Source organism: Empidonax traillii, unplaced genomic scaffold (genome assembly GCF_003031625.1).
Source record: "Empidonax traillii isolate 1590-97213 ecotype Southwest subspecies unplaced genomic scaffold, ASM303162v1 scaffold702:size1046427, whole genome shotgun sequence".
Classification (NCBI taxonomy): Eukaryota; Metazoa; Chordata; class Aves; order Passeriformes; family Tyrannidae; genus Empidonax; species Empidonax traillii.
In genome coordinates this window covers 830,629-854,634 of record NW_020955895.1, presented here as the reverse complement: position 1 = coordinate 854,634, position 24,006 = coordinate 830,629, and the positions used below count along the sequence as shown (strand labels likewise).

Genomic DNA, 24,006 nt, shown 5'->3' with positions numbered 1-24,006 from the left:
AAAAGGACTATCAGCTAATTAGAGGGGTTTGAAGGAGGAGATCCTCTCATATTCTACCCTTCAAGCAAACACTCTTTGGAGATGATGTTCTTGTCCTCTTTCCACCATCTTCTTGAAACACATCATCTCTCTCATTGTGCATGACCTGACACAAAGCAGGACTAAAATTATCCTACTTACCACAAATAGCATCACTCTCATCTAAACCATCTCCACAGTCATCCTCACCATCACACGTCCACTGCTTAGAGATGCACTTGTTTGCAGAGCAAGCAAATTGATTCCATGAGCAGGACGAATCTAGGAATGACACAACATCACTGCATTCCCTGCATCTGCTAGCACAGCTTGGGAATTTTCATACTGCTCCTTTCTGTCCCCCCCAGTTTCCAGGTACTAAAACACTCAAACACAGTACAATCCTAGTCTTGCTATTCAGCGTGTTACCAGTTTGTCTCAGAATTTTCATCACCAAAACATTTAAAAAACCGAATAAATAGTGAAACATTCCAAACACCGCCTAATATTTTCAAACATTTTGCTAGTGGGATGAGGGCAAACACTTGAAAAACTGAATCTAGTTTGTATATTTAACATAAATTCTACAACTACAGTGAACTGCTTTATTTGGGTAGTAGGGCAGAGGGGGCACTGTCCAAATTTTTCAACACAGACTTCGTCCTGGTATTTCAGTATTTATCTCCATTTTTAAGAGATTTCATGGTATTTTCTCTCACAAGAAAACTGCTGTGTGTTTGCATTCTGCTGTCCCATTTACACTTTTCTAGAGATTTAAAATAACATTTTTCTGCCTTTAGAATCAGGTTACACAACTCTTCTAAATCAATGCTATTCTTGTGACATCTTCTGAAAAATTTGGATCTTGAACATTTCCCAGACTTCTTTAAGGATAATTTTTTTTTAACCAATGACAAAAAAATTGTAATGTTAGCAATAAAATGGATTTTAGGTAATGTAATCAGCATTTACAATAAAAAAATAAGTAGTGCAATCTGAATTTACAAGTAGATTATTGCAACAACCATCTCAAAATGGGTAAGAGTGATCAGTAGGAAAAGTAGAAGCGACTTAACCCCCTTCCTCTTGCCCACAAAAATCAGCTAGTACATTTTACAATATTGTATACAAATATGCATGTGTAATAAAACCTTGAAATGTAAACACCAAGGTACACTTGACAAATGTGGCCAACACAAAACTTTCTGCTTGTCACAGGGCACTGCAGATCCTAATTTTGAAGTTATAAGATGCATATATACAATGTAAACTGCAAACCAAATATGGAAGCATGTTAATGGGAACTGGGTCATGGGGAGAGTAAAGTATAATGTTTAGTTGTGTTAAGAAGTAAAGCAAAAAAAAACCAAACCAAAACAAAAAAATCCCAAACAAACAAAACCAACAAGAAACAAAGAAACAAACAAAAACAAAAAAATCAAACCAAAACTCCCCAAATTTCAGGTTTTATTTAACTAGGGAATAGGAAATTTTCATACTGTGCTGGTTGCCCTGCTACAATTTCATTACAGAAATAATCTGTTCAGTTAATCCATACAAACTGAAGATAAAAGATCACCTTTTACTATCAGTGAAACCAACCCGCATTGCTCCTCAATCAGGCAGAATTTAAGAATCTGAAGAGATCTGAGCCACAGTAGACCCTTAACCCAGTTCACAGTTCAGGTTTTATCTTATTCACATTCCTTCTGTTCTTAATTTAAATAATTATACCCACATGGCCTCTCATGCAAAGGAATGTCTTCTTTTATGTTTGGCTGTTTCCTGTTGGGGTCTAGACGTTGATTCAAATTGATTGTATCTAAAACTGTTCTAGAAGTAGAATTGTCCAAAAGGGAAAAGGAGGAAGGAAATTTTTTGAAGTAAAAGTCCTTCAAAATTAGGAGTTTTGAAGAATTAGTGGAATTGTTAAATATTAAAGTAATAGAAAAGTCTGTATACAAACGTATCCTTAAGGAAAAGAAATTAAATAACTTTCATTCTGGCATGAGATGGAATTTAAGGTATTGGTAAGATGAAGTATTAGAGTTGAATCTGAAAATATATTCAAGATCCTCTTATAAAGGTCTACAATCAGTCTCTGAGACAGAAATACACACTTGTTTGCTTTCAAAGTGGATTAGAGATTACAGAAACACAAGAAAGATAAAATGCTCACCACAGTGCAATTCATCTACTCCGTCCTCACAGTCTTTCTGCCCATCACAAAGCCAGGTGGTCAGAATACATCTTCCACTAGGACAACCAAAATAATTTTCTTCACATGTGGGTTTGTTTTGAACTGTGATAAAATAAAGAATGTAATGTAAAATGGTCTCTACTTGTATGATTAGGAGCCTAACACATTTCTGCTAAATTTCTAAATACTAATGGACAAAGTGTTTATGTCTAAAAATGAAAAAAAAAACCAAAAAAACAAAAAAAACCCTATTTATATAATGTGCATTCATACAAATAAAAAAAAAATAGTGACAGTTAAGTAGTTTAGGGAACTGAAATACTTCATTTTTTTTCTAGAGAAGAATCAGAGCACAGACCCAAACTAAATCAAAGGCCTGTAGAGGCAAGTAGTTCAGTTTACAGGTTTTGAGGTTAGACAGGTCAACATTGCTTCATGTTTTACACCAGCTGACAGAATTACCTTTCTGATCTAGCTACTATAATTTACAAGATAACTAAATTGGGGCAGTATTTTTATCACTGGATAAACTACAAGTCTGATTCATGCGCTGACTAACAGGAGATATACCAGTGACATTGGAGCCAGAGATTTAGACTTTGTCAGAAATTCAGAAGTTGTTGTCTTTGTTCTTTGTAGAGTGTGAAAGGAATTAAAAATTTTATTTTTATGAATGCTTAGAAAACAGATGTGTGGAAAGAAAACATGCTGTATATTTATTTCCATGATATAAGCACAAATATTAGTCTAATAACAGGGTATTTTCAAAATCTTAAGCAAGGTCCTGGGAAAACCCAGGGGATGGAGTTCCAAGCACTGGAGACCACTGAAACTCTGCCATGGTTTTTATTATTCCCTCAATGTACTGAGGCAAGCTACACTGGGTTTGTTTTCAGCCTCTTTTCTTTTAAAAAGAAAGATAAAGTTATCGTATTTATGGCTTCTAAAGCTGTATTAGTAGCAAAAAAAGAACAAAGAAAGAAATGGGACGTCTATGATGATTTGGTAGATCTTAAAGACTGTCTAGCTACTGCTAAATGAGTATTTTTGCTGTAATTTTCTGTAAGAACAAGGACACTGGACAAAACTGCTACTGGGAGTTATAATCTTCATCACAGAAACAACACTCAACAATTTAATGTGCCAAAGTCATTCAGTTTTGAATGAAATGGTAAAGGAAATCACGTGTAGGTTGAATGTGAATGGTGTTGCTCCCAAGTAAAGGGAGGTGTGATACAGGCAATTAGTCACACATTAAAATGATGGAACTTTTTGGCACGCATTTGAAAGACAGAAAAAAAAGTCATACAAATAAATGGAATAAAACTCACATTAGTGTACTTATGCAACATTAGTTTACTGGAGCTGAAGCACACAGCCCTCAAAATCCTCTTTGGTATTGGACAAAAAAAAAGCTTTCTTTTTGTGGAAATACAGTAAATATAAGCTATTCTGAGCTCAATGAAGTGTTACATACATTAATTCTACAGAACGAAGAGAATCTAGAGAATATGAAGATCAGAATGGAAACTATAATTTTAACATGAATCTGTTTTATAGGAAGGAGGAAAGTTTTTAATGTCAGGTTGACTGACAGTAGTGCTGAAGCTCTAGATTTCTCTGGATCCTGGTAATATTTTCCTCATTAAATTTGGCACAACATATGAGAATTCTAATGGAAACTTCTGATGGCACAGTGGTATTATCACACAGAAAACCGGAATATTAAATGGAAATATTCAGATTATGTTCATTACTAGGCAAAAACTGGAGAGTATTTACCAACATAAAATTAAAAGTTGTATTTCTACAAATTAATAAAATTTATTATTTATAATAATGAATTCTTAGAAGATAAATAATAATTCTTAGAAGAAATAGAGTTAGATTTCACAGGAGGACAAGCCAATTATGAATACCAATAAAGACAAAAAATTACATTCTATTTGCACTGATACAAGGCAATTTGCTATACAGGACACTAGCCCAGTATATTCAAGAGAGATGCAGGTTGAGATGACCAAAATATTCTTATGCTGAAAGCAGGAATTTTGAAATATCCTGGATCATTTGCCATGGCAAGTAAAGAGTAAGGATATTACTGAAGGACCACAAGAGGAAGTGTAAAGTGGAATACAGATAGATTAGAGAAGATTGGAGATTAAAAGACTGAATGTGGCTCTGGAAGACAAAAGTAACAGGAATACTACCAGCAAAAATACTACCAATTTTTTTGTTTATATATATATATTTATATATAAAAAGCTTGAGGTGAAGGAGAGGAGATACAGGCTTGATGTTCCCAGAGTTTATTAGTGTACTCTATTCAGTTTGATGAGAACTTCCTAGGATGGGCCTAATCCTACAAACATGACAATAAACCTCTGTTGATTAAAGTGTTCTCACTCTAAATACAGTTTATCACTTCTTTATTTACATGTATGTTTACATTTTGGACTTAATATTGTCAAACTCAAATGTGGGGTTCTGGATAAAAACACAGCAAACACATAAATGCCATCCTTCATTAGGTACGAATTTAATATTGTGAATAATTCATCGGTTAACATTAAATAAATAGCAATAACCCTAGTCCTGTGTCTGGGACTCAAGTGAGTCATGATCCCTTTTTACTGGCTGAAGACCAGAACAATCACAAAAGCAATAACCCTGGATTCTACCCTGGCAACCTATCCCAGGAACCTCAACCAAATAAAAGGGAAAGTAAAAAGTAGTCAGCAAGAAAAGAAATGCCACTCACTAAAGCAGTAGCTAATAAAAGTTCCTGAGTGATTATGCTGATGCTTGATGAGCTTGACATTTCAATGACTCATGTTTTACTTAAATAAAAAATGATAGATGACAGACCTAACCTGGAGGAAATTGAAAGCTAGACATTGCAGTTTTCTTCAGAAAAATGCAGTACTGGTTTTTAATAATTTGTATAATCTGATGAAACACAAAATAAAGGTGAATAAACTGCATTCAGCATTATATTATTCTCCATATTAAATAAATCAGTATTGACTGAATAAACATTTTACAACACAATTAGAAACACCTTCCCCCCCCCAAAAAAAAAAAAAAGTATGTTCTATTCACTTTTTTACAGTTACCTGGGCATTTTAGTTCATCTGTATAATCTCCACAGTCATTAGATCCATCACATATCCACTCTGGCAGTATACAAAGGGAAGTTGAATTACAGCTAATAAATCCTGAAGATTTTATTCCAAGTTTATAGAAGTAAGCACAGTTTGTATTATCTGGAAAGAAACATCAAATTAGTGCATCACACCTAACACAGACTGAGAGCCTTATAGTTTAATTTTTGGGTTTATCTTGAGCTTGCACAGACCATGCAGGTGTTGGTATCCCAACCAGTAATGACTATGAATTAACTGCCACATAACAAGGAATAATCATGGAGCAGATGCTGCAGCGAAGCACGAACACAAACTTACTGCAGTTCTTTTCATCTGAAGCATCTGCACAATCAATGATCTGGTTGCACTGCGCTGATTTTCCAATGCAAGTCCCATCTGCACAACGGAACTCTGTCGAAGCACATGATGAATCTATAACATATGGTCATAAAAGATGTAAATTTGTGTACTAAACAGACTCTTTAAGATGCACATTATATGTACCATGTTTAAACATTTTACCTCTTAGAATGAAGCATTCAGAACACAGTGTACCTTCCATAGTTAAAAATTCAGTAGACATATGCTTTTGAGTTTATAGGACCTCATAAGTTTCTAATTTTTCAATTTATGTTTTAGCCTAAAAGTGTTTCTGTATAATTCAACTCAATTTGAGATAATCTCAGTGTAAGGAAGGAAGAAGCATTTTCAGGGCCATCTATGAACCGCTCAGGTTTCTTTCTTGCAACACCAGGTTCATTTTTTCCCCTGTATCCTTTTCTCCCTATCCATATTTAACGAAATGATTAGAAACCATCCAGTGTTTTCAAAAAAAATGCTAGTTATTGCAGCTATATTGCTTTTTAGCTATATATTGTGGGGTAATATCCTCTCCAGTCTTCCTGCATTGTAACTAAGGATTTGTGTTGTCTGTTAGCTATTCCTTAATCTGATTCACAGATATAAATATTCATGTTTTAAGACACTAAACAAAAAACAATTCTGATACAAAACGGAGAACAATTCTAAAAAGCCTTGTAAAGGACATAGACATTGTCATGCATCTGAGAAGCAAAGAACTTTTCTTTGCTACTTCAAAGAAAAAGCAGATTCAGAGAAGAAAACACCCATCTTGCAACCCTGCTGTCTGCAGTAAAGATACTCTCTCATTTATTACTTCACAGAAGCAGCAGCACCTGTATTTTAAATTTTATATATACATAATGTAAAATGTTATATATAATATATATACATATTTATATTTTATTTTATAGCCAAAACCACTCTCCTTCTAGAAGACTGTAGGTGTAAACCAAAATCACCCTTTATAGCAATTCCAAAATATGATTAAATTACACATGTTTTCTAGCTACTTCTATTTACATACTGAGTATTTATAAAGCAATATTCTAAAATCACCTTGGAAATAACTGCCATTTACCTTTACAGTCAAATTCATCAGAGTTGTCGCCACAGTCATTTACACCATCACACACTTTATTGCTTGAAATGCAGCGACGATTAGAACATGGCTTGAAACCCTTCCGACAGCCTCTATTTTCTGGAAAGTTAAGAACACATTTTCATTTAGACACTTTATGTCTAATACAAAACAGGCTTACATTAGAACGAAACAAACATTCCAGGAAAAAAAAAATTAATTGATAAAGCATTTGAAGCAACAGGAAAAACTTCAGAAACTGTTTGTTTATTGTCCAGCAGAAAAACTTGGACTGATAAACAAATAATGAATAATGAATGAAAGCATGATGAGAAAGAATGAATGACCAAAAAAATTATAAAGGAAAGCCTAATTTCCCAGTTTTTTACTATCTGGTAGTATAAAAAGCCCACTTGCCTTAAATGCATTTGTTTTGACACACTTTTTTTGTGACAATGTTTGCATATGGCACCCGTAATTTCATCATGTAGAATGAGTCCCTCACCAAATTTGCAAAAAATACAGTATGGTTGATGTAAATGAGTCAAAAGGTCCACTGTCATATCACAAACTAACATAATGTCGTTCATAAAATTATGTTGTATCCAACAACTTGTTGGATGTTAGAATCATGGAATGTGCTGGGTTGGAAGGGACCTTAAAGGTCATTTTGTTTCACTCCCCTGCCTTGGGCAGGGACACCTTCCACTAGACCAGGTTGCTCCAAGCCCTGATCAACCTGGCCTTGAACAATTCCAGAGATGGGACATCCATAAATTCCCTGGGAAAAAAAAAAATCTTTCATTTATTAATCTATTCCTAAATTTATAATCCTGAATTTATATATTTTTAAGTATTGTAGAATAAAATATAAAATAGTTTTTGCAGCTCCGTAAACCTCAAACAGACTACTGACATATAAGACAGTTTCTCTGGAATGACAAGAAGGAGTGTTTTGAAGATTCCTCACCAGCTACAACTTTCTTATTTGCTCCCAAATGACTGTTTCTCTATTCCTTCAACCTACTCTCCTCTCCTAAGAAAGAAAAAGAAACTATATGAAAACTTAATCTTTCTTCCCTGAACTGTCAGCAAAATAAATGACTAAAAATAATACTAGAGAAAAAGAGGATTAATCTATACAAAGATAGACCTGCTTGGGCTTTTTTGGAGGTGGTGTCAGGTTTTGTGTTTTGCCTTTGTTTGTCATTTGTTTTAAATTAATTCTTATCTCTAGGCTTTATGCTTACATAAATACAAATAATGCTTACATAAATACAAATATATCAACACATACAGTGCTTTGCAGCTGTCACTTGTAATTCAAGGGCCTTTTCCCCTGGTAACTAATACTGTTTTGCATATTCCAGATTCTTATTTTCTCATCTGATGTCTTATCCTTTTTTCAGATTCAAATAACTAAACCTTTTAAGTTATCTACATGTAGATGATCTGATGGGACATCACTGCTAGTTTTACATGACATGATCAAAGCAGTTATCACACAGAAGTCTGAAAGCTAAAGAGACACAGATTGAAGATGAAAGAAGAAAAAAACCACAGTTAATTTTTTCAAGGAAAAAAAAAACTTTTCTGTTTATTATTAAAATGGCTGAGGAGAACTTCGGGAATTAAATGAAATGTTTTCATAAAACTAGAGAGGTGACAGGTGTACAGACAACAGGTGGGCTTGAAATGACATGAAATTTTTCATATGGGAAGCAGAAGAGATCCCAAGTCTGTCATATGGATATACAGAACAGAATAAAGGCCAAGAGTTACAGGTACACAAGTAACAAGGAGGTTTAACTTTATGTGTAGGACACATGAATTCACTGACACGACTCAGAGCTAAAGGAGCATTATTTGAACAGCAGTGTTTTAGACACTGCAGTAGGCAAACTCAGCACAAAACAAAAAAACCTGGAAATGATTAATTTAGTGATTATTAAGGGGAAAAAATACATGGAAGGATAGAAGCCCTTGAGGAAATTATGAAAGTTGACATCTCTGCTTCTAAATTGTTGCAGGATGTAGATGGATTGTTGAGAAGAATAATAACATTATCAACTTAAACAGAAAATTGTGTGGAAAGATATCTATTACACAGCCATTTCTATATTTTATAACATTTATATTTAGGTGTTTTCTATTCAAAATCAGAAAAAATCTTATTAACTATTAAAAACTAAATCAAAATTGATAAATTAAATCTGAAAGTACTCAATTTTCATCTTTAAAAAAAGCAGCTAGCTGTTTTCTTTATTTTTCTCTTACAGACAGTAATGAGAACATCTGAGATGCTTTTTATTAAATGTCAGTTAATACATGAAGTTTGCAAGGAGAAATATTTTCAGAATCAAGTAATTCTATCCATATAATGTCAAGGCTTTCTTAATGCGTGAGTTGGCATTTTCTTGGTGAGCAGTGGGTACGAGTAAGTAGATCAGTCACAGAAGAACCAATCTAAGCACATATAACCAAAATAACAATGTGGATGTGAAGGATGTTGAAATGCTTACCACAGTAGAAAAGTTTCTCATCTGACTTGTCCTTACACTGAGCAATGCCATCACAAGTCAGCTGATAATCAATGCATTCACCATTTCCACATTCAAACTCTGAATAAATGTTGCAAGTAGAATTTTTAGCTGAAAGTAAAACATGTTAACACGTAATTTTTAAAAGCTTTCACAATCAGTGAAAATGAGAAAGACATTGGTTGCGTTTCTCAACTCAGCTCTGCTTTGTGGTACTGTAATAACGCAGTTACCACCATCAGTGCACTACATCAAAAGGTGAAGATACAGCCAACTAAGAAAACCTCTTGTATCTACTTTACTTATTCCTTTTTATTCACAAAAAAAAAAACCCAGCGATATACATCTACTATTTTTTGTTCTCAGCTTCTCGTCTAGGGGATGTTTTATCTATTTTTTTAAAGAGAACTAGATTCACATTTAAAAATTTTACTTCTGCTTTCTCTTGCATATAGATTTTCTATTGGTTCAGCTAAGAAACTGAAAATTATCACAAAGTTGACACAGAACAACTTGTTCATGAACTTCATGATAGGTTATACACGTGCTTCATGTGCAGGGTTCTAAACAAAATATCCAAGTTGCCAGAAATGAAAAGTATCCAGAATAGCCCCAGAAAAATAATTATGTTTCCTTTTGTATCCACTATAATTACTGCAGCACAAATTCAGGAAGAACCAATGTCTGATATATTCAAAATTCAGGCCAATATAAATTAAAAGAATTTCTTGATTTGATTCAAACATGAAGAAAAATATAAAAGAAGTGCTGAAAATACAGATTTTGGACAAGGTGAGCTCTGATCTTAAATATGATTTATACATTCTTTTACATCTTGATCAAATTTATCACAGTAATTACTTTTCTCTCTTTTCCTCCCATGTTTTAGAATTTTAAGAGCTTAGATCTAAGAAATTATAGTTCATCTAGTTCAGCATCTTAGACTGTAATCTTTAGAAAAAATGAAAAAAAAAAAAATATGTATAGTATAATCTGCCCTCAGCTGAAGTCTAACTGGACACCCTTGCAGAGATTGCTTCAAACTTCATCTTGCAGAAACAAAGCATTGTAATGCCTTTCAAAGTGTTTCTTTGATGAGAAGTGAGTAGTCAGGGTAGTCATTACCCACAAAATCATCCAATCCCTCTTTGAATTTTACTGAAGTTTTGTCTCAAGAATCTTGACTGGCAGTAAGTTATATAGACTAATTACGCTGTGGAAGGACAGTTAAATCCTCATATCAGCTGGAATCGATAATTTCAATTTTATTGAGTATCCGTTTCAATTGTGTTAAAAAGAAAGAAACTTTTGATCTCACAGCTGAACTATAGTCTGTCTTACTTCCATCCTTCCTGGGTTACTCAACCCCAACATTTAATGTCTAAGTCTTTCTTCCTTTTTTTTCTAATACCTCAGATCTACATTTCCTGCAAACATTTCAAACATTAATTTAGAAGATAGACTCTTGCATCATGGTCTAGATGAAGATTTAAACATGGTTTTACCTAAGAGCTATTTTTAGAGTTGCAATGCTTTTGGAAAATATAAATGTCATATAATAATTTCATAACACATTATCAGGTGTATGAATTTATCTGATGAACCTCTTTCATTTCCACTGATGACCACAGCCTTGACCTTAAATAGGTGAGGAAAAAGTGCTTCAATTAAGGTTCATCTTCAACAACTCATCTGATACAGCCCCAGAGAGACCCAATGGATGCACATAGACACTTCTCAGATATAGAGATATAAAAATCCTAACTATAAATAAGAAAGCATCTCACTACCATAATAAGGATTTAAGGGGAGTATTAATGCTTTGCAACCCCCAAAAAGCCTTATCAGACAAAATAGTTAAAGAAGCCAGATATGTGCTGAATTGTCAAATCAATTTTTACAGTTTATAGAAGAAATAAAATTAATAGCTTGAGCCAACTGTCTTATGATAGGCAGCTGCATCACAGCATAGAAAAGCACCATGTCAGCCAGTATTACTTACTCACACATCTGTTATCATCTATCAGAATTCTGTCCCCTCTACACGAGCAGTTCACTCGCCCGTCAGGCGTCAGAAGGCACAAATCATGACAACCTCCATTCATTTGTGCACAAGGAGATAACTCACCTGAAAAAACAAATGATAAAAGAGGAATTCTGTTTTATTAAATTTGCTTCAACGGCCAATGTCTTTGAGAGAGCAAAGATCACCATATCTCAGATTCACGGGCAATTGATTCAGGTTTTATCAGTCAGATGAAAATGTCAGCCTGCCTCAGATGCTGGCATGGTAAAGATAAACAAACCCAGCTACCTTGAAAATAATAATTTAAAAAAACCCTACAACATTCAGAACTGCCAAAATCCGACAGGAAAATATTTAACTGCACCCATCGAGCACAACATTCACAGCAGAAAATGGTCATTCAATAATATTTATTTGCTTGGAAAGAGGTTATACCCCATCCTAAGTTAACAGCTACTACAACCGCAAGGATTTATGAAACACCATGAAATAGTTTGACTGGGCTAAAACTAAATAAAATATCTGCAATGAATGATACTGGAATTCAGCAAACTGTGTATCTTGCTTTGGAACTTACAGCTGTTGGTGTCATTGGCAACAGCGATAATGCCCATTGGCTGATGAGGGATATCAGAACGAAGAACTTTTGTGTCTCCTCCTGTGTATTTACTGGAACGCAGGATAGCTCTCCTCACCCCATCTGACCAGAAGATGTATTCATCATACACAGCCAGGCTGAGAAACGTGCCTGGTCCAGACTTCACAATTACCTAAAATATGTAAGTACAGAAGAGAAGCACGAGAAGAATTGTTGTCGCTGAATAAGAAGTTTTTAAAGTGCAAACTGGGACTCACATCACTTTATAGTTTTAGACACAACACTTCATACTTCCATACTTACAGCACCTGGAAAAAATGGGATAACAGCACTTAAAATGTGTTAAAAGGAGGCTGCAAGCATCCAAATTTCAGAAAACCAGGCATCTGCTCCTCAATTAAAAAAAAAAAATCACAGTTTATCTAAAGGTGCCTGTAAAAATACCTACTCAAGACAGTACTGCTTAATAGCTTGAGCAGAAAAGTGAACCAGAGGTGCTTTCAGTCTAAAAATTCAGAGTTTTTATGAATCAAGGTGAGAAGCATGTTTCAGAACCGAAGAACACTCACTACATGATCACATCTGAATCTTGAACCCAAGATAATGAATGCTTTGTGTTTTCCAATTAAAAAAAAAAATCTCACCATAGTAAAAATCAGTTTAAAATATGAATTGCAGTTCGCTATATAGTAAGGTTTGAAAAAAGCCTATAGAAATGCAATTAATTTAATCCCAGTCTAAATCACAGATCCTATAAAACATTTTCATATATGTTCTTTCTTTTCATGTTTTAGAATTAAAAATTTCACATGTACAGTTTCTGTTCTGAAGAATATGACACATTTTTAATGAGTTTTCTGGTTGAAAATTTAATTTTGGCTGAAAAGAGTTATTTGGAAGGGGGTTAATACTTCTCCATTAGATAATGGAGATAAATAATACTGAATATTTTTATTGAATTGTATTCTTCCAGGTTTCTCTGGAAAAATAGTAACTCAAGTATATTCATCATAAAGTGGGATCAGTTCAGACCCAGGCTAGCAAAACAAAAACAAAATTCTGGGTCTATGTACTACTTATTGTAGGGAAATTGTGATAAAACCAGAAAAATAACATCTTTTAACAACAAAATAGAAATCACTCTTCTTAAAGCATCAATTCTCAACCCATATCTCTACTTAGATGACCATGGTTTTTCCATCTGCTTTGTGTCCTTTATCCCCTTTCCCAAAGGGTCTTTATAAAAACAATAGGATTTCATGGAAATCTCCATGAACTCAGCACATGTGATGAATTTGAGCTATTCCTGCTGAATGCACACCTGCCCAGGGGATGGTGCTCTGCTCACTCCTCAGCCTACTTGAACGTGGATGCTATTTTAAAAATGCTGTAAATGAGAAAGAAGTAGTAATGGTCAATCCCATACTTAATAATTAAATAAGTGATTGCAGGGGGAGGAAGTCTTTCTCTTCAGGTAAAAAAAAATACACCTGTTAAACAGGACATACAAATTTAATTCTGTGAAATAAAAGCCCCCATTTTTGCTGCCACAGCTATGCCTTGGAGATTAGGAAGGTGCCCTAACTCTGAAGGATTCAAGGAATGCTTCAGGGGCATTTTGTTCACACCTATGTAAAGTTCCCTGCCCAGAGTATTACAACGATTTGCCAACATAGATATTTCTAGTCCAGTGCACAGGAGCACTCCTGGCCATGTTTGAACTCCCTTTTACAGACAGAATATCAAAATTACTTATATTAATCAGATAATTATAACAAATTCTACATTAATATGCACATCATATATTTCTGCATATTTTAAAGAAGGTCTGACTAGAAAATCCTTTTTCCTGGAAAGATTTTTCTTACTGATAAATATTCCAAGAGGACAACTTTTCTCTGACCAACCTTTTTCCAAAATTAAAAGCATTAAAAGATAGATGGGAACGTATAAATGGCAAAATATTTCTTCTGTAATTGTGCACATTTACTGTAAGACACTTTTCATAATACGCTTTTAAAATCTGATGCTATTCATATTCAGACATTCTACGAAAAAATAATTAAAAAATCATGTGTTTCTGGAAGATCTGTATGAAACCTGGCCATGAAGAGTCTGCAACCCCATATTTTTACTCCATGAAAAAGTGAAACTTTCCCAATTGGAAAGATTTTGTGGTCACAATCAGTGCTAAAGAAGTTCAGTTTTCTGTGCTCAGTAGCAGCGTCACAATTTCTCTCAGATCGTAACAACACAGTGTAAATTAATCACAGACCGATCACTGCTGTTCAACCTTCGGAGAGTTGAGATCCAAATAAGGTGTCACAGAAACAAACATCCAAAACATTTGTTCACTAGTGCTCGTAGCATTTCATCTCCTCTGTTATGTCACAGCCCTACACAAGGACACTGGTTTTATTCCAGCATCCAAAATAAAGAGTTCATATTTCTATGAGGTTTTGGTCAACTTTACAGCCCTTTTAACATCCTAAACGTTCTAATTTATAGAAAAACACTGAAAACTGTAACAGTTTTTACTTTTATTTTTTAAGCCTAAGTACAATTTTAAAAAATTAAGAAAACATGAACAAGACCTCCCTACCATCCCTTCCACCTGAGTCAGTGGAAGACAGACATATCCAACAGCACATCACATGTTTTAATTCTAAATGATACCAACATCCAGTTACAGTAGATGCTTCAAGTTCTGAGTAACAGACGTAAAGTTTTCTCTGGTTCCTCTAAAGTGATGAGGAGACAGGAGGGGTGGGATGGATGGGGAGATTCAGAAGCTGGAGGACAATTTAATTTGCACTGTGATTCTTTATTCTTTTAAGTTGTCCAGGGAGTTTTTGTTTTAACATAGAGTTGCTCTAATTTGAGATAAGTGTGGCAGTTTTTCCAGAAAAACATGATTGAAAAAGGGGAGGAGTCAGCCGGGTAGACATGTCAGGTAGACAATTTCTGCCAGAATACTGTAATTTGGATGATTTAAATAAAACTGTTATTAGATTGACAGTAAGAACTAGACTCATAATGATTCTTCTCATGACTACACTCAACTTTTAAAGAAATGCTTTCTTTCTTTTTTTAAAAAGGAGAGCATAAAGGTAATGGACCAGATTTAAGTGTGAGTTGCTTTTACGTATTTCAACTCTAATGAATGGCTTATTGACAATAGTTCGCTTTTCAAAATGCTTAATAAATGGGCAGGACTATCTAAAAAAGCTTCTAAATGTTTCTTAAGGCTCTTCACTTTTCAAAAGGTATCCAAACCTCTGCAGATGCCTACAACAAAATAAAAATTCCACTACAGAAAATTGCACTTAAAAATGTTAAAAGATAACGACAATTTAAAGTCAGTTACATTATAAAATCATTTTACAAGAATAAAAGCAATACCGTTAATTTAAAAATAAATAACATTTTAGATCAATATCAGAAAGCTCATTTTAACTGAACCAGCTTATACAGAATACTACATTAGTCAAAATTATCTAATGTCTTTCATTGTTTAAAATTAAAAGCATAAACCAGTATGCCATACTTATTATTAAGCTATGAATACTGTTCTTAAAAATGTTAACCAGAAGTGGAAGTGGATGTTCAAGACAAAAGAAGAAAGAAATTTGGTACTGAAGATTTCTGCTACCACAAATGAAATTAGAAGAAATTTTTGCTCTAGGTTTATGCTGGGATTTTGAAAGAACAGTGCCAATCACTGCCACAGTCTACTAAATATAATCATGCTTTTTGTTGATTGGTTTGAAAGAAGACCCTATTTTCATCATTGTCATATCTTGAATGCATGGATTTTGGTTTCAATTATTTTTTTCTTTCAAAAATGCTTGCTAAATAACTCTAATAGTAGTCCCATAGTAAAAGATACAGAAGATATGCTAGAATACCACATTTACCAAGAACAACAAGCTCCCCTTTCTGAAGAATTAGCCAAGAACAATGTGACAAAATCAGAAGTGCTTCCTCCTCAGCAATTCATTTGTGTTCCTCCATGTTGGCAATGAACTTCTAAGGCACTGGACACCAAACTGCAGTGCTGAATTTGCAGTGTTCCCCCTTAATTTGCAGTTTCTCCTTAATTTGCAGTTCAGCCGAATGGCAGATTAGGCAACTGTAACAGGCCTGTATTTTTCTTTTCCACTGGAATGCAAAGTACACAGCTCTGGAAATTACAACTGTGTTAACCATGTTCTTTGAAACTACACACATATTATTGTCGCAATACTTATTTTCAACATCATAAATTACAAACTTCATCTAATATTACATTTGCTTCAATATCCTAGAATTTTGGGGGATCCTGAGGCATTATAAATAATCTTATTCTCCATAGCCTTAGAGATTAGTTTTATCTTTCCACTAATTCCTTCTTTAAGTTAATTTCAACCAGGCTATAAACACTGGACATTCAAGATATTTCAGCAAACAGTCTCAAACTGAAAGTGCTGGATCTGTGTCAACCAGCTCTCTACCTCTCAGGGATTAGAGGATTTTATTGCCTTTGGCTAGGGAATAACTTTCATTAGGTTTGATCTTAGCAATACTTTACAGAACTACTGAAAGAAAGCAACTCATCAATGTCAGTGGAGTGAACTCCCCAGAAAAACAACTCAGTAAGAAGGGGGTGGGTATTTCACTGCTCTGTATTGGTTTGGGGTTTCTTCAGATCGATGTTAAAGGGAAACGTGGAGATTTGAAAAGAGCTGAGAAACAAATACTCTTTTAGTCATATTTGCAGGAGAAAGGGATCAGGAATAGAATATTCCTGCTACAACAGCTGTATGAATATTACTGGACAGAGAACATTTAAACAATCCACTTCACTTCTAGTACCATTAATTGCCAAGAATATCTATACTAATCTAGAAAGAGGAATTGATTAAAAAGCCCAGAACATAACTCTTGCTCCCCTAACTATTATAATAGGTGGAAATAGGAAAGGCAATGAACTTAAATGTCTAGGTTGTAAAATGTGCATGTGCTAACAACATCAATTTTTATTGGCATTTCTTGTTCCTCTGCAATTACTGTTTCTAATGCCATCTAAAAAAAATCACAGGGAAGCAGTAAAAACTGAGTGATTTCTGTGTCTGAGTGATTTTTTTTTTCCAGGCAACCACCCAAGCTTATTAAAATATTTGCCTTCTAGTTGACATGATTTTCCTTCAGGTTAGTTTTCACATCTGATTGTTTATTATTACACAGAGAATACAGCAATGTGGTTCTTGAACCCAGAATCACATTCAGGACCTGCATCTTTTTGTAACTGCTCACATTCAGATCTTGGTGAGAATCTTCTTTTAAGATTTTTAGCACATTCTGATTTTAATGGAGTTGGACTTTTTACATTTAAAATTATTAATATTTTGTATGATTTCTCTTTGTTCTAGCTACCTTGGCAATGTTACCTTCTCACGGTAACATTGATGTCATCATGAAGACCTGCTCAGAACTGACCAAAATTACTCAGAAATATAATGCAGGAAAGGTAATTTTAGCTGTCAGTTATAAACTCAAGTATTTAAAAAATGCATAGCCAAAGTTATAGCTTCCATTTCTGCACTTAGCAGTTTGAAGAACAGATGTGATAAAATGTTTCTGAACATTACAGAAACTGAACACCAAATATGGAAATTGTTTAATCGCTTTAATACAGAAATTCAGCCAAATAAAAACATATATTCTAGAAACAGAAAGCTACAGTTCCTGGCAGGTTGCAATTACATAAGGATTATAATTACCAGAAACACCTCTAAACCCTTACTGATTCTAACAAATCACACTTGTGGGCCCACAAAACTATAACTGAGACTAAAACATTCCAACCTGGATGTTAGAAAACAACCAGATAGACATCCATTTACAGGAATTTAACTATCTTTCTAGTTCTTCATGTGTAAAATGTTAGAGAACACTGAACAAGAAAAGGGGGAAAAAAAAAAAAATCAAAGTACCTGACAACTTATTGGAAAAATAAGTCTAAAACATGAAATCAGGTTTATTTGCTGTTAGCTCAGTCTCCATGTTCATGAACAAGATGTTATAATTACAGCACTAAGCAGTTAAAAACAGCTGCGGTCACAATATTAAATCCAACTGAGGGTAGGAGCAAAAATGGAAGAAAATGGGGGAGTGATTGTGAAAAAAGAATAATTACCACTTGTGCTTTTCAAACAGGAAGATCTGACAGAACAAAATGAGAAATGTTTGAAAAAAAAAACCACAACCACCTTTATTTCTTTTGGTAATAAAAAGGAAAGAAATGTAACAAAGAAATTTCCATACTTGAAAGAGTATTCCAGCAGCCAATACTAGTTTTTTAATACTAGTATTAACATATCAGCTCAACATAAAATCAATAAACTCTTACAATCCACTTAAAAGAGTCAATTCAATACTGCTAAATGATTTTCTACTCATTCATTGTACTAGATTATTGTGGTGAGTGGAATGAAGAGAGAAGCTGCTGTCTGGAAGAAAATTCATTACATTACTATTAGACTTTCATGTTCTACTACCCAATTTCTACCTTTGTTAATCTAACTGAAACTGGAGAGTAATGGAGCAGAGATAGCGAGGACAAGGGTAATCTGTTTAAACTATTTTTGACCAGTGGTTGATGGCAGGACCACGCTGAAACATCTTAAAAAAGCTCAGATCACCAGAACGGTGGAATGATCATTACTTGCATTCTCCCAGTGTCACAGACACCAGAGATCTTGTCAGGCTGGACAGCATGTGAAAGAAGTAAAACAACTGCCCTGGAAATATTATTTCACGAAATCAATAATGCAATTACCAGGTTGGATTCTGGCATTATTTGTATCAGTAAGAATTCATCTAAAGGGTGATCTGCAACTCTGCTGAAGTGCTGCTGGTGAGGCAAGTACTGGCAGCCTGCTGGGTTTTTTCCTGGTAGGACAACCCTCATTTAACTAATGCAGGAAAAGTGAGTACTCAGATCAGTGTTTTTGACAATAGAATGAGATGATTATCCCAATACAAGTATCAGTGCAGGACAATTAACAGTAGCATATCCATGTATAGGGAACACAATAGACCTCCTAAAAAGCCTTCAGAAGATTGTGATGGACTCAGCTTATTGCTGTCAGGAGCTTCCTTGTTTATGTAATTGGGAAGAGGAGTTAAGGCGACAGAAAGCCAAACCAAAAGGCCACATAGTAGGAAAATTGAGCATTTCAATGTTCAGGGGCTGAGAAAACAGAATTACCAGTTTATCTGGAACCAAAATTTAACTTGCTAATGCAAATTGAAAGCCAGAGGCCTCATAAAAAAGTGATTTTAGCAATGGTTTCTGTAACTAAGTTGCATCATGTCCCATCTCATGTTTGGGATACCTATTTTGTTATACCCTCTGCAAAGATAAACTCAAATTGTTTAAAAATCTACTAGGTACCTTGTACTTAACTGACAGCAAATTCAAAACCTTCCTTAAAACAGGATCAGTGAACCCAAAAATGATTGCAAAATGAAACAAGAACCACCAGTACAAGACAGAGCTATACATCAAAAACTGGAAATACAGCCAAAATAAATAGGAAAAATAATTCTAACTGGGAAAAAAAAATTATTTAGGAATTCCTCTCAAACTGGAAGAGGAAGAAGAGAATACTCAATCTAGGAAGAGTTATTTTCAGAGAAAATTTTTGAAGTAAGCACAGAAGATGAAATTACTTTAAAAATTACTTATTATGTGTGATATGAGATATTTCTCTCTTTTCCCTAATAAACATGACAAAAAATAGAAGTGAAGTAGGCAAATAACTTCATACATAGAGATGGCAATGTACATTAGCAAAGTAAATCCCCAGATTATATACAAAATGTATATAACTATTTCTGTACTTTCTTAAGCTCCAGGAACTTTAGAAAGAAGCTTGCAGGCACACACAAAGAAGCATTAGCACAACTTTCTGCTAGTGAAAGAAATAAAAAAGTGGCATTTTTAATTGACCAATGAATTTTACTTCAAGACAGTTTGCCATTTACAATTATAATAATGTACATTAATACATGTGATGGAGTAACAGCCAAAAAAATCCTCTAATTTACTGTCAGTCTTCAAAATGGATAGCAAAACAGAAATAAAGGACAGGAAGTCAGGAGAAGGATAATGTAATATATTAGAACTTTCAAATTATGATACAAGTCCTACAAAGGAAATAGCGGAGAAAGCTGACAAGTATCAGGAAAAAATGGGTAATTTCCTCTCCCTATATTCATCCCTATATGTACTCCTTATATATGCATTATAAGATGGCAACAAGTCCCTGAAGACACCATTTGAAAAATACTTTTATGTGGTAGACAGAAAACTGAGTCAGAGAATGCAAACTTTAAAATCCTTCTAGCCTTGGTTTGTCCAGTTTCTGATATTTTTACTGCTTCTGAAAACATTAGTGAGCTGTGGTTAATTTTTACAAATGAAAACAAAAGGGAAAAGGAAAATTATGCAAAACTACATGCTGTTACAAGCCTGGCTCTCTTATTTTGTTCTGATAAGAAAATTTTGTCTAAACAAAGTGTGTAGGACTTCTGGATAAGATTGCATAAAAACATGTAATTTTCATTTGGGATGCAAAAATACTTCTTAAGTTTTTATAGTGTATATGAATGGCTTTTTTAAAGCTAATAGATATCAAAGTGAGATGATGAACGCTAATTTTTATGGGTAGGAATGGAATACAAGCCAGAACACGCCCTTTATTCATTTTATCCTGAACTTTGGGAGGTTCAAAATCCCTGAAAGGAAGATTTCATGAAATATGAGAAGTGTAGTACTAAACATGCAACAAAACCTCAAGCACAGATCAACTGCCTTCAATATATTCCTGGTAAAAGGTCTACTTGAGCTGAAACTAAGAAGGCACCAAAAGTATTATGATGAAAGAGTAAAGGAGTTCAATAGATCTGAAAATGTACAGTTAGAAAAGAAAAAAAAAAATTGTCCAGTAACACTCAAGCATCACCGAAAAGAAATTCTGAGCAAATATAGAGTACTATTTGCAGTTCAATAAAGTTTTAAGCTTTAGATTTAGTATACGACTAATACTGGGAGAAACTCAGACAACTAATGATCTCTCTGTAAAATTTTCACTTTAAAGATGCTAAAAAAAGTAAACAAAGAGATTTACAGTGAGTATATTCAGGAATTTTATTTTACTTACATATCTTTGTGATCCATCATATTCACACCTCTCGATTTTTCCCAAGCTGCCATCTGAAAAGTAAAGTTTCTCTGCCCTGTGATCAATGGTCAGTCCATTTGGTGTCAGAATATCTGTACTAATGATAACCTGTGCATTTTTGCCAGAGAGGGTAGATCTCATGATGCTTGGGAGCTGCTCATTCCAGTTAGTCCAAAACATTAAGCTGTATTAAAATCAAAATAACAAATAAAACCATAAGATACATTTTATAATTTAGTTCTCTATGAAATGAGCAACAGAAACAAAAAATAAAATGCCTTCACAGACAACTTTGAATGTAATCTAGGAGTAATTGTGATAATCAGTGATGAATAAAAAACTCTAATAGCCAATATCCTATAAATTATAGCAGTTTCCTAGTTCATTAATTTGTACACAAGTAGAGATTTTTTTTTTCTCTTATAGATCAATTCAATTCTGATCATGTCTGCATACTAATAAACCATTACAGAGAGACACAGGATGTGGAATGATATTAACTTAATTCTGCTAATGTGTAAATTAGTAATTTTTAACAGTGAAATTAACCTAGAGCTTTTCCCATATTAGAACTGTGATACAGACCAAAGGACTGGGATGCAGAAGATTGATTGTGGGAAGAAAGTCACACTAATGTGCTCTACAGGAGGCTCATTTAGCCCCTTGTTACAGTTTACAAGGGGGGACAAATATTATGGAATGAGCTGTGGATGTAATTCAAAGACTGGTCAGAACCTGCCCATCCTCTTACTACAATCTCCATCAGTATTAAGGTGGTTTATTTATGATACCTGGGTAAACATATTTTACAATACAGCATAAACTCTTAATTTGCATAAAAAGGACATGAAGTCACACGGGGAAATAACCTTGACTACTCATGCAACATTGTACACTCAGCTACCAATCTAAAAATGGGATTTAACAAGGAATTAATGGAGCCCAGCCTCCTCAAAGGGGAGACAGCTACAAGAAGCAGAAAAAGCAGATTGTGTTTTTTCCAGAATTAAAGTACCTCAAATTTTTAAGACATTTATTAACAGGAGTAGAAATATAAACTCTCTCACTATTTTACTAAGAAACACAGTCTTCCTGAGAGTGGTCAGAAGAGAACTAAGGCTTCTTTGCAGGATGTTGTCCTTATATACTTTTATAGTACACTGATTTCTGTGTTAATCATGTGGGCCTATAATTTGCACACAAGAAACTCAGACTCCTTTCTGTAAATACTTTAATTTTTTTTTTTTTTAATTTAAGTAATAAGACTAATGTGTCTGATGTCTAAAACAACCACTCATTAACTTGCATTTACCTTACTTTTAAGAAAAGCAGCTTTAATTTTTTAACGTTTCATGAAAATGTAATGGTTATTTGAAACATGAAAACATATAAATTGTTGCACCTTAATTCTGGCAATTGCTTTATAAAATATACTAACAGTTGCCTCCTAAACGAAGAAATCAACTTAACCTTCATAGGTATTAGTTTTTCAGAGCATTAGCTGACTGTGAAATGAAGAACTGCTGCGTGGCACTGGGTCAGAATTAAAATCTGGTAAGAAAGGTGCAATACATACTTTTGGCACTCGTCCAGAGCCAACACGTGTGGATGATCGTCCTCCGACATGGTGATTACGGCTTCCCGGTTGAAAGCCCCTCGACGCCTCTGGTCAACCGTGTGTCTCGTGATGGAGGATGTGGTTGAACTGGTCCAGTACAGGGTGTCCCAAGCTCTGTGATAAGCGAGTCCTTCCACTGACCCAACATCTGGAAGAAGATGGTTACAGATAAAGCAAATAAAACATCTGCTAAGAAGACGTTTGTTTTTGTTTTTCTCCTCAGGGTTGATCCTGCAGACTCGCGGAGTTCAGCTATTTCAGCCCGAGTCTGTCAGTTCTTTTATAATTTCTGCTGATTTTTTTTTTTTATTGGAATCAAAATCCTAAAATGTTTTTGTAAATTTAAATTAAAGTGAAAACTAGAGAACAAGACCACTGTCAACAACTCTGTACTCTTTTGGCCTATTCTAACAATCATTAACATTTTTAGAACACTGTCCCCAGACAACATATTAGAAATAACAAGCATTTATTCAAGAAAGCAGTAATTTAGTCACATCTCCAAATATGATTTAAACCAAGTCTTAGAGTGTTTTCACGAGATACTTTTATTATTCAGCATGATCTTTCAACGTATTTTCTGGCACAGATACACATTACATTAACAGTGATCAAAGTGTCCCGTTGTTATCAACTGTGTGAGCTTTTGTTAAACACCCGAAATACATTGAAGAAATACCAACTCTGAAGGTCTCAACATCGATATATAATTTTAATAAGCCACAATACCACACTCTTTCATTCAACATAAAAAACTGTGAGCTAGAAAGAAAACATTAATAAGAAACTAGACCATTTATTTAATGTCCAGAAAAGATAAATTCTATCTAGTCCCAATATATAAAATGGACAGATTGTGAGGAATAGGAGTAATTATTTCCTACCATTATCTTATAATTACTAGAGAAATGTATGTTGATAACTTCACTTATTATCTTGTTAGAAACAAATATTTTTAGACCAGAAGGTTCATGCAGCTTAATAATGAGCTACAGAAGGCAAAAATCTAGAAATATAATTAGGATTACATTATGCTGGTTATTACAATTTCCATTCAGCTTGCTGAAAGATGTAATTTTTACCGTGCAATTTATATAGACAGAACAGAAAGTCTCAAAATAAGTTTTATCACACTGAAAGAGCAAACAGTAAATCAAAACTTTGAGGCAAATAACTCAAAACTATGAGG

General features: G+C 34.1%; 1 protein-coding gene across 6 annotated transcripts in view; it reads right to left on the bottom strand.

Moving 5' to 3' along the window:
* LRP1B (LDL receptor related protein 1B) overlaps nucleotides 1-24,006 on the bottom strand; it is a 671,639-nt gene that overhangs the window by 117,740 nt on the left and 529,893 nt on the right. For all 6 annotated transcript variants that reach the window (XM_027900055.1, XM_027900058.1, XM_027900056.1 and 3 more), the window contains exons 41-50: nucleotides 22,776-22,965; nucleotides 21,179-21,383; nucleotides 11,949-12,141; nucleotides 11,348-11,473; nucleotides 9,328-9,456; nucleotides 6,806-6,925; nucleotides 5,683-5,796; nucleotides 5,335-5,484; nucleotides 2,198-2,320; nucleotides 181-300 (exon numbers count right to left, since the gene is read on the bottom strand). In XM_027900055.1, the coding sequence (XP_027755856.1) occupies nucleotides 181-300; nucleotides 2,198-2,320; nucleotides 5,335-5,484; nucleotides 5,683-5,796; nucleotides 6,806-6,925; nucleotides 9,328-9,456; nucleotides 11,348-11,473; nucleotides 11,949-12,141; nucleotides 21,179-21,383; nucleotides 22,776-22,965 (1,470 nt within the window). The remainder of the gene's footprint in view (nucleotides 1-180; nucleotides 301-2,197; nucleotides 2,321-5,334; nucleotides 5,485-5,682; nucleotides 5,797-6,805; nucleotides 6,926-9,327; nucleotides 9,457-11,347; nucleotides 11,474-11,948; nucleotides 12,142-21,178; nucleotides 21,384-22,775; nucleotides 22,966-24,006) is intronic.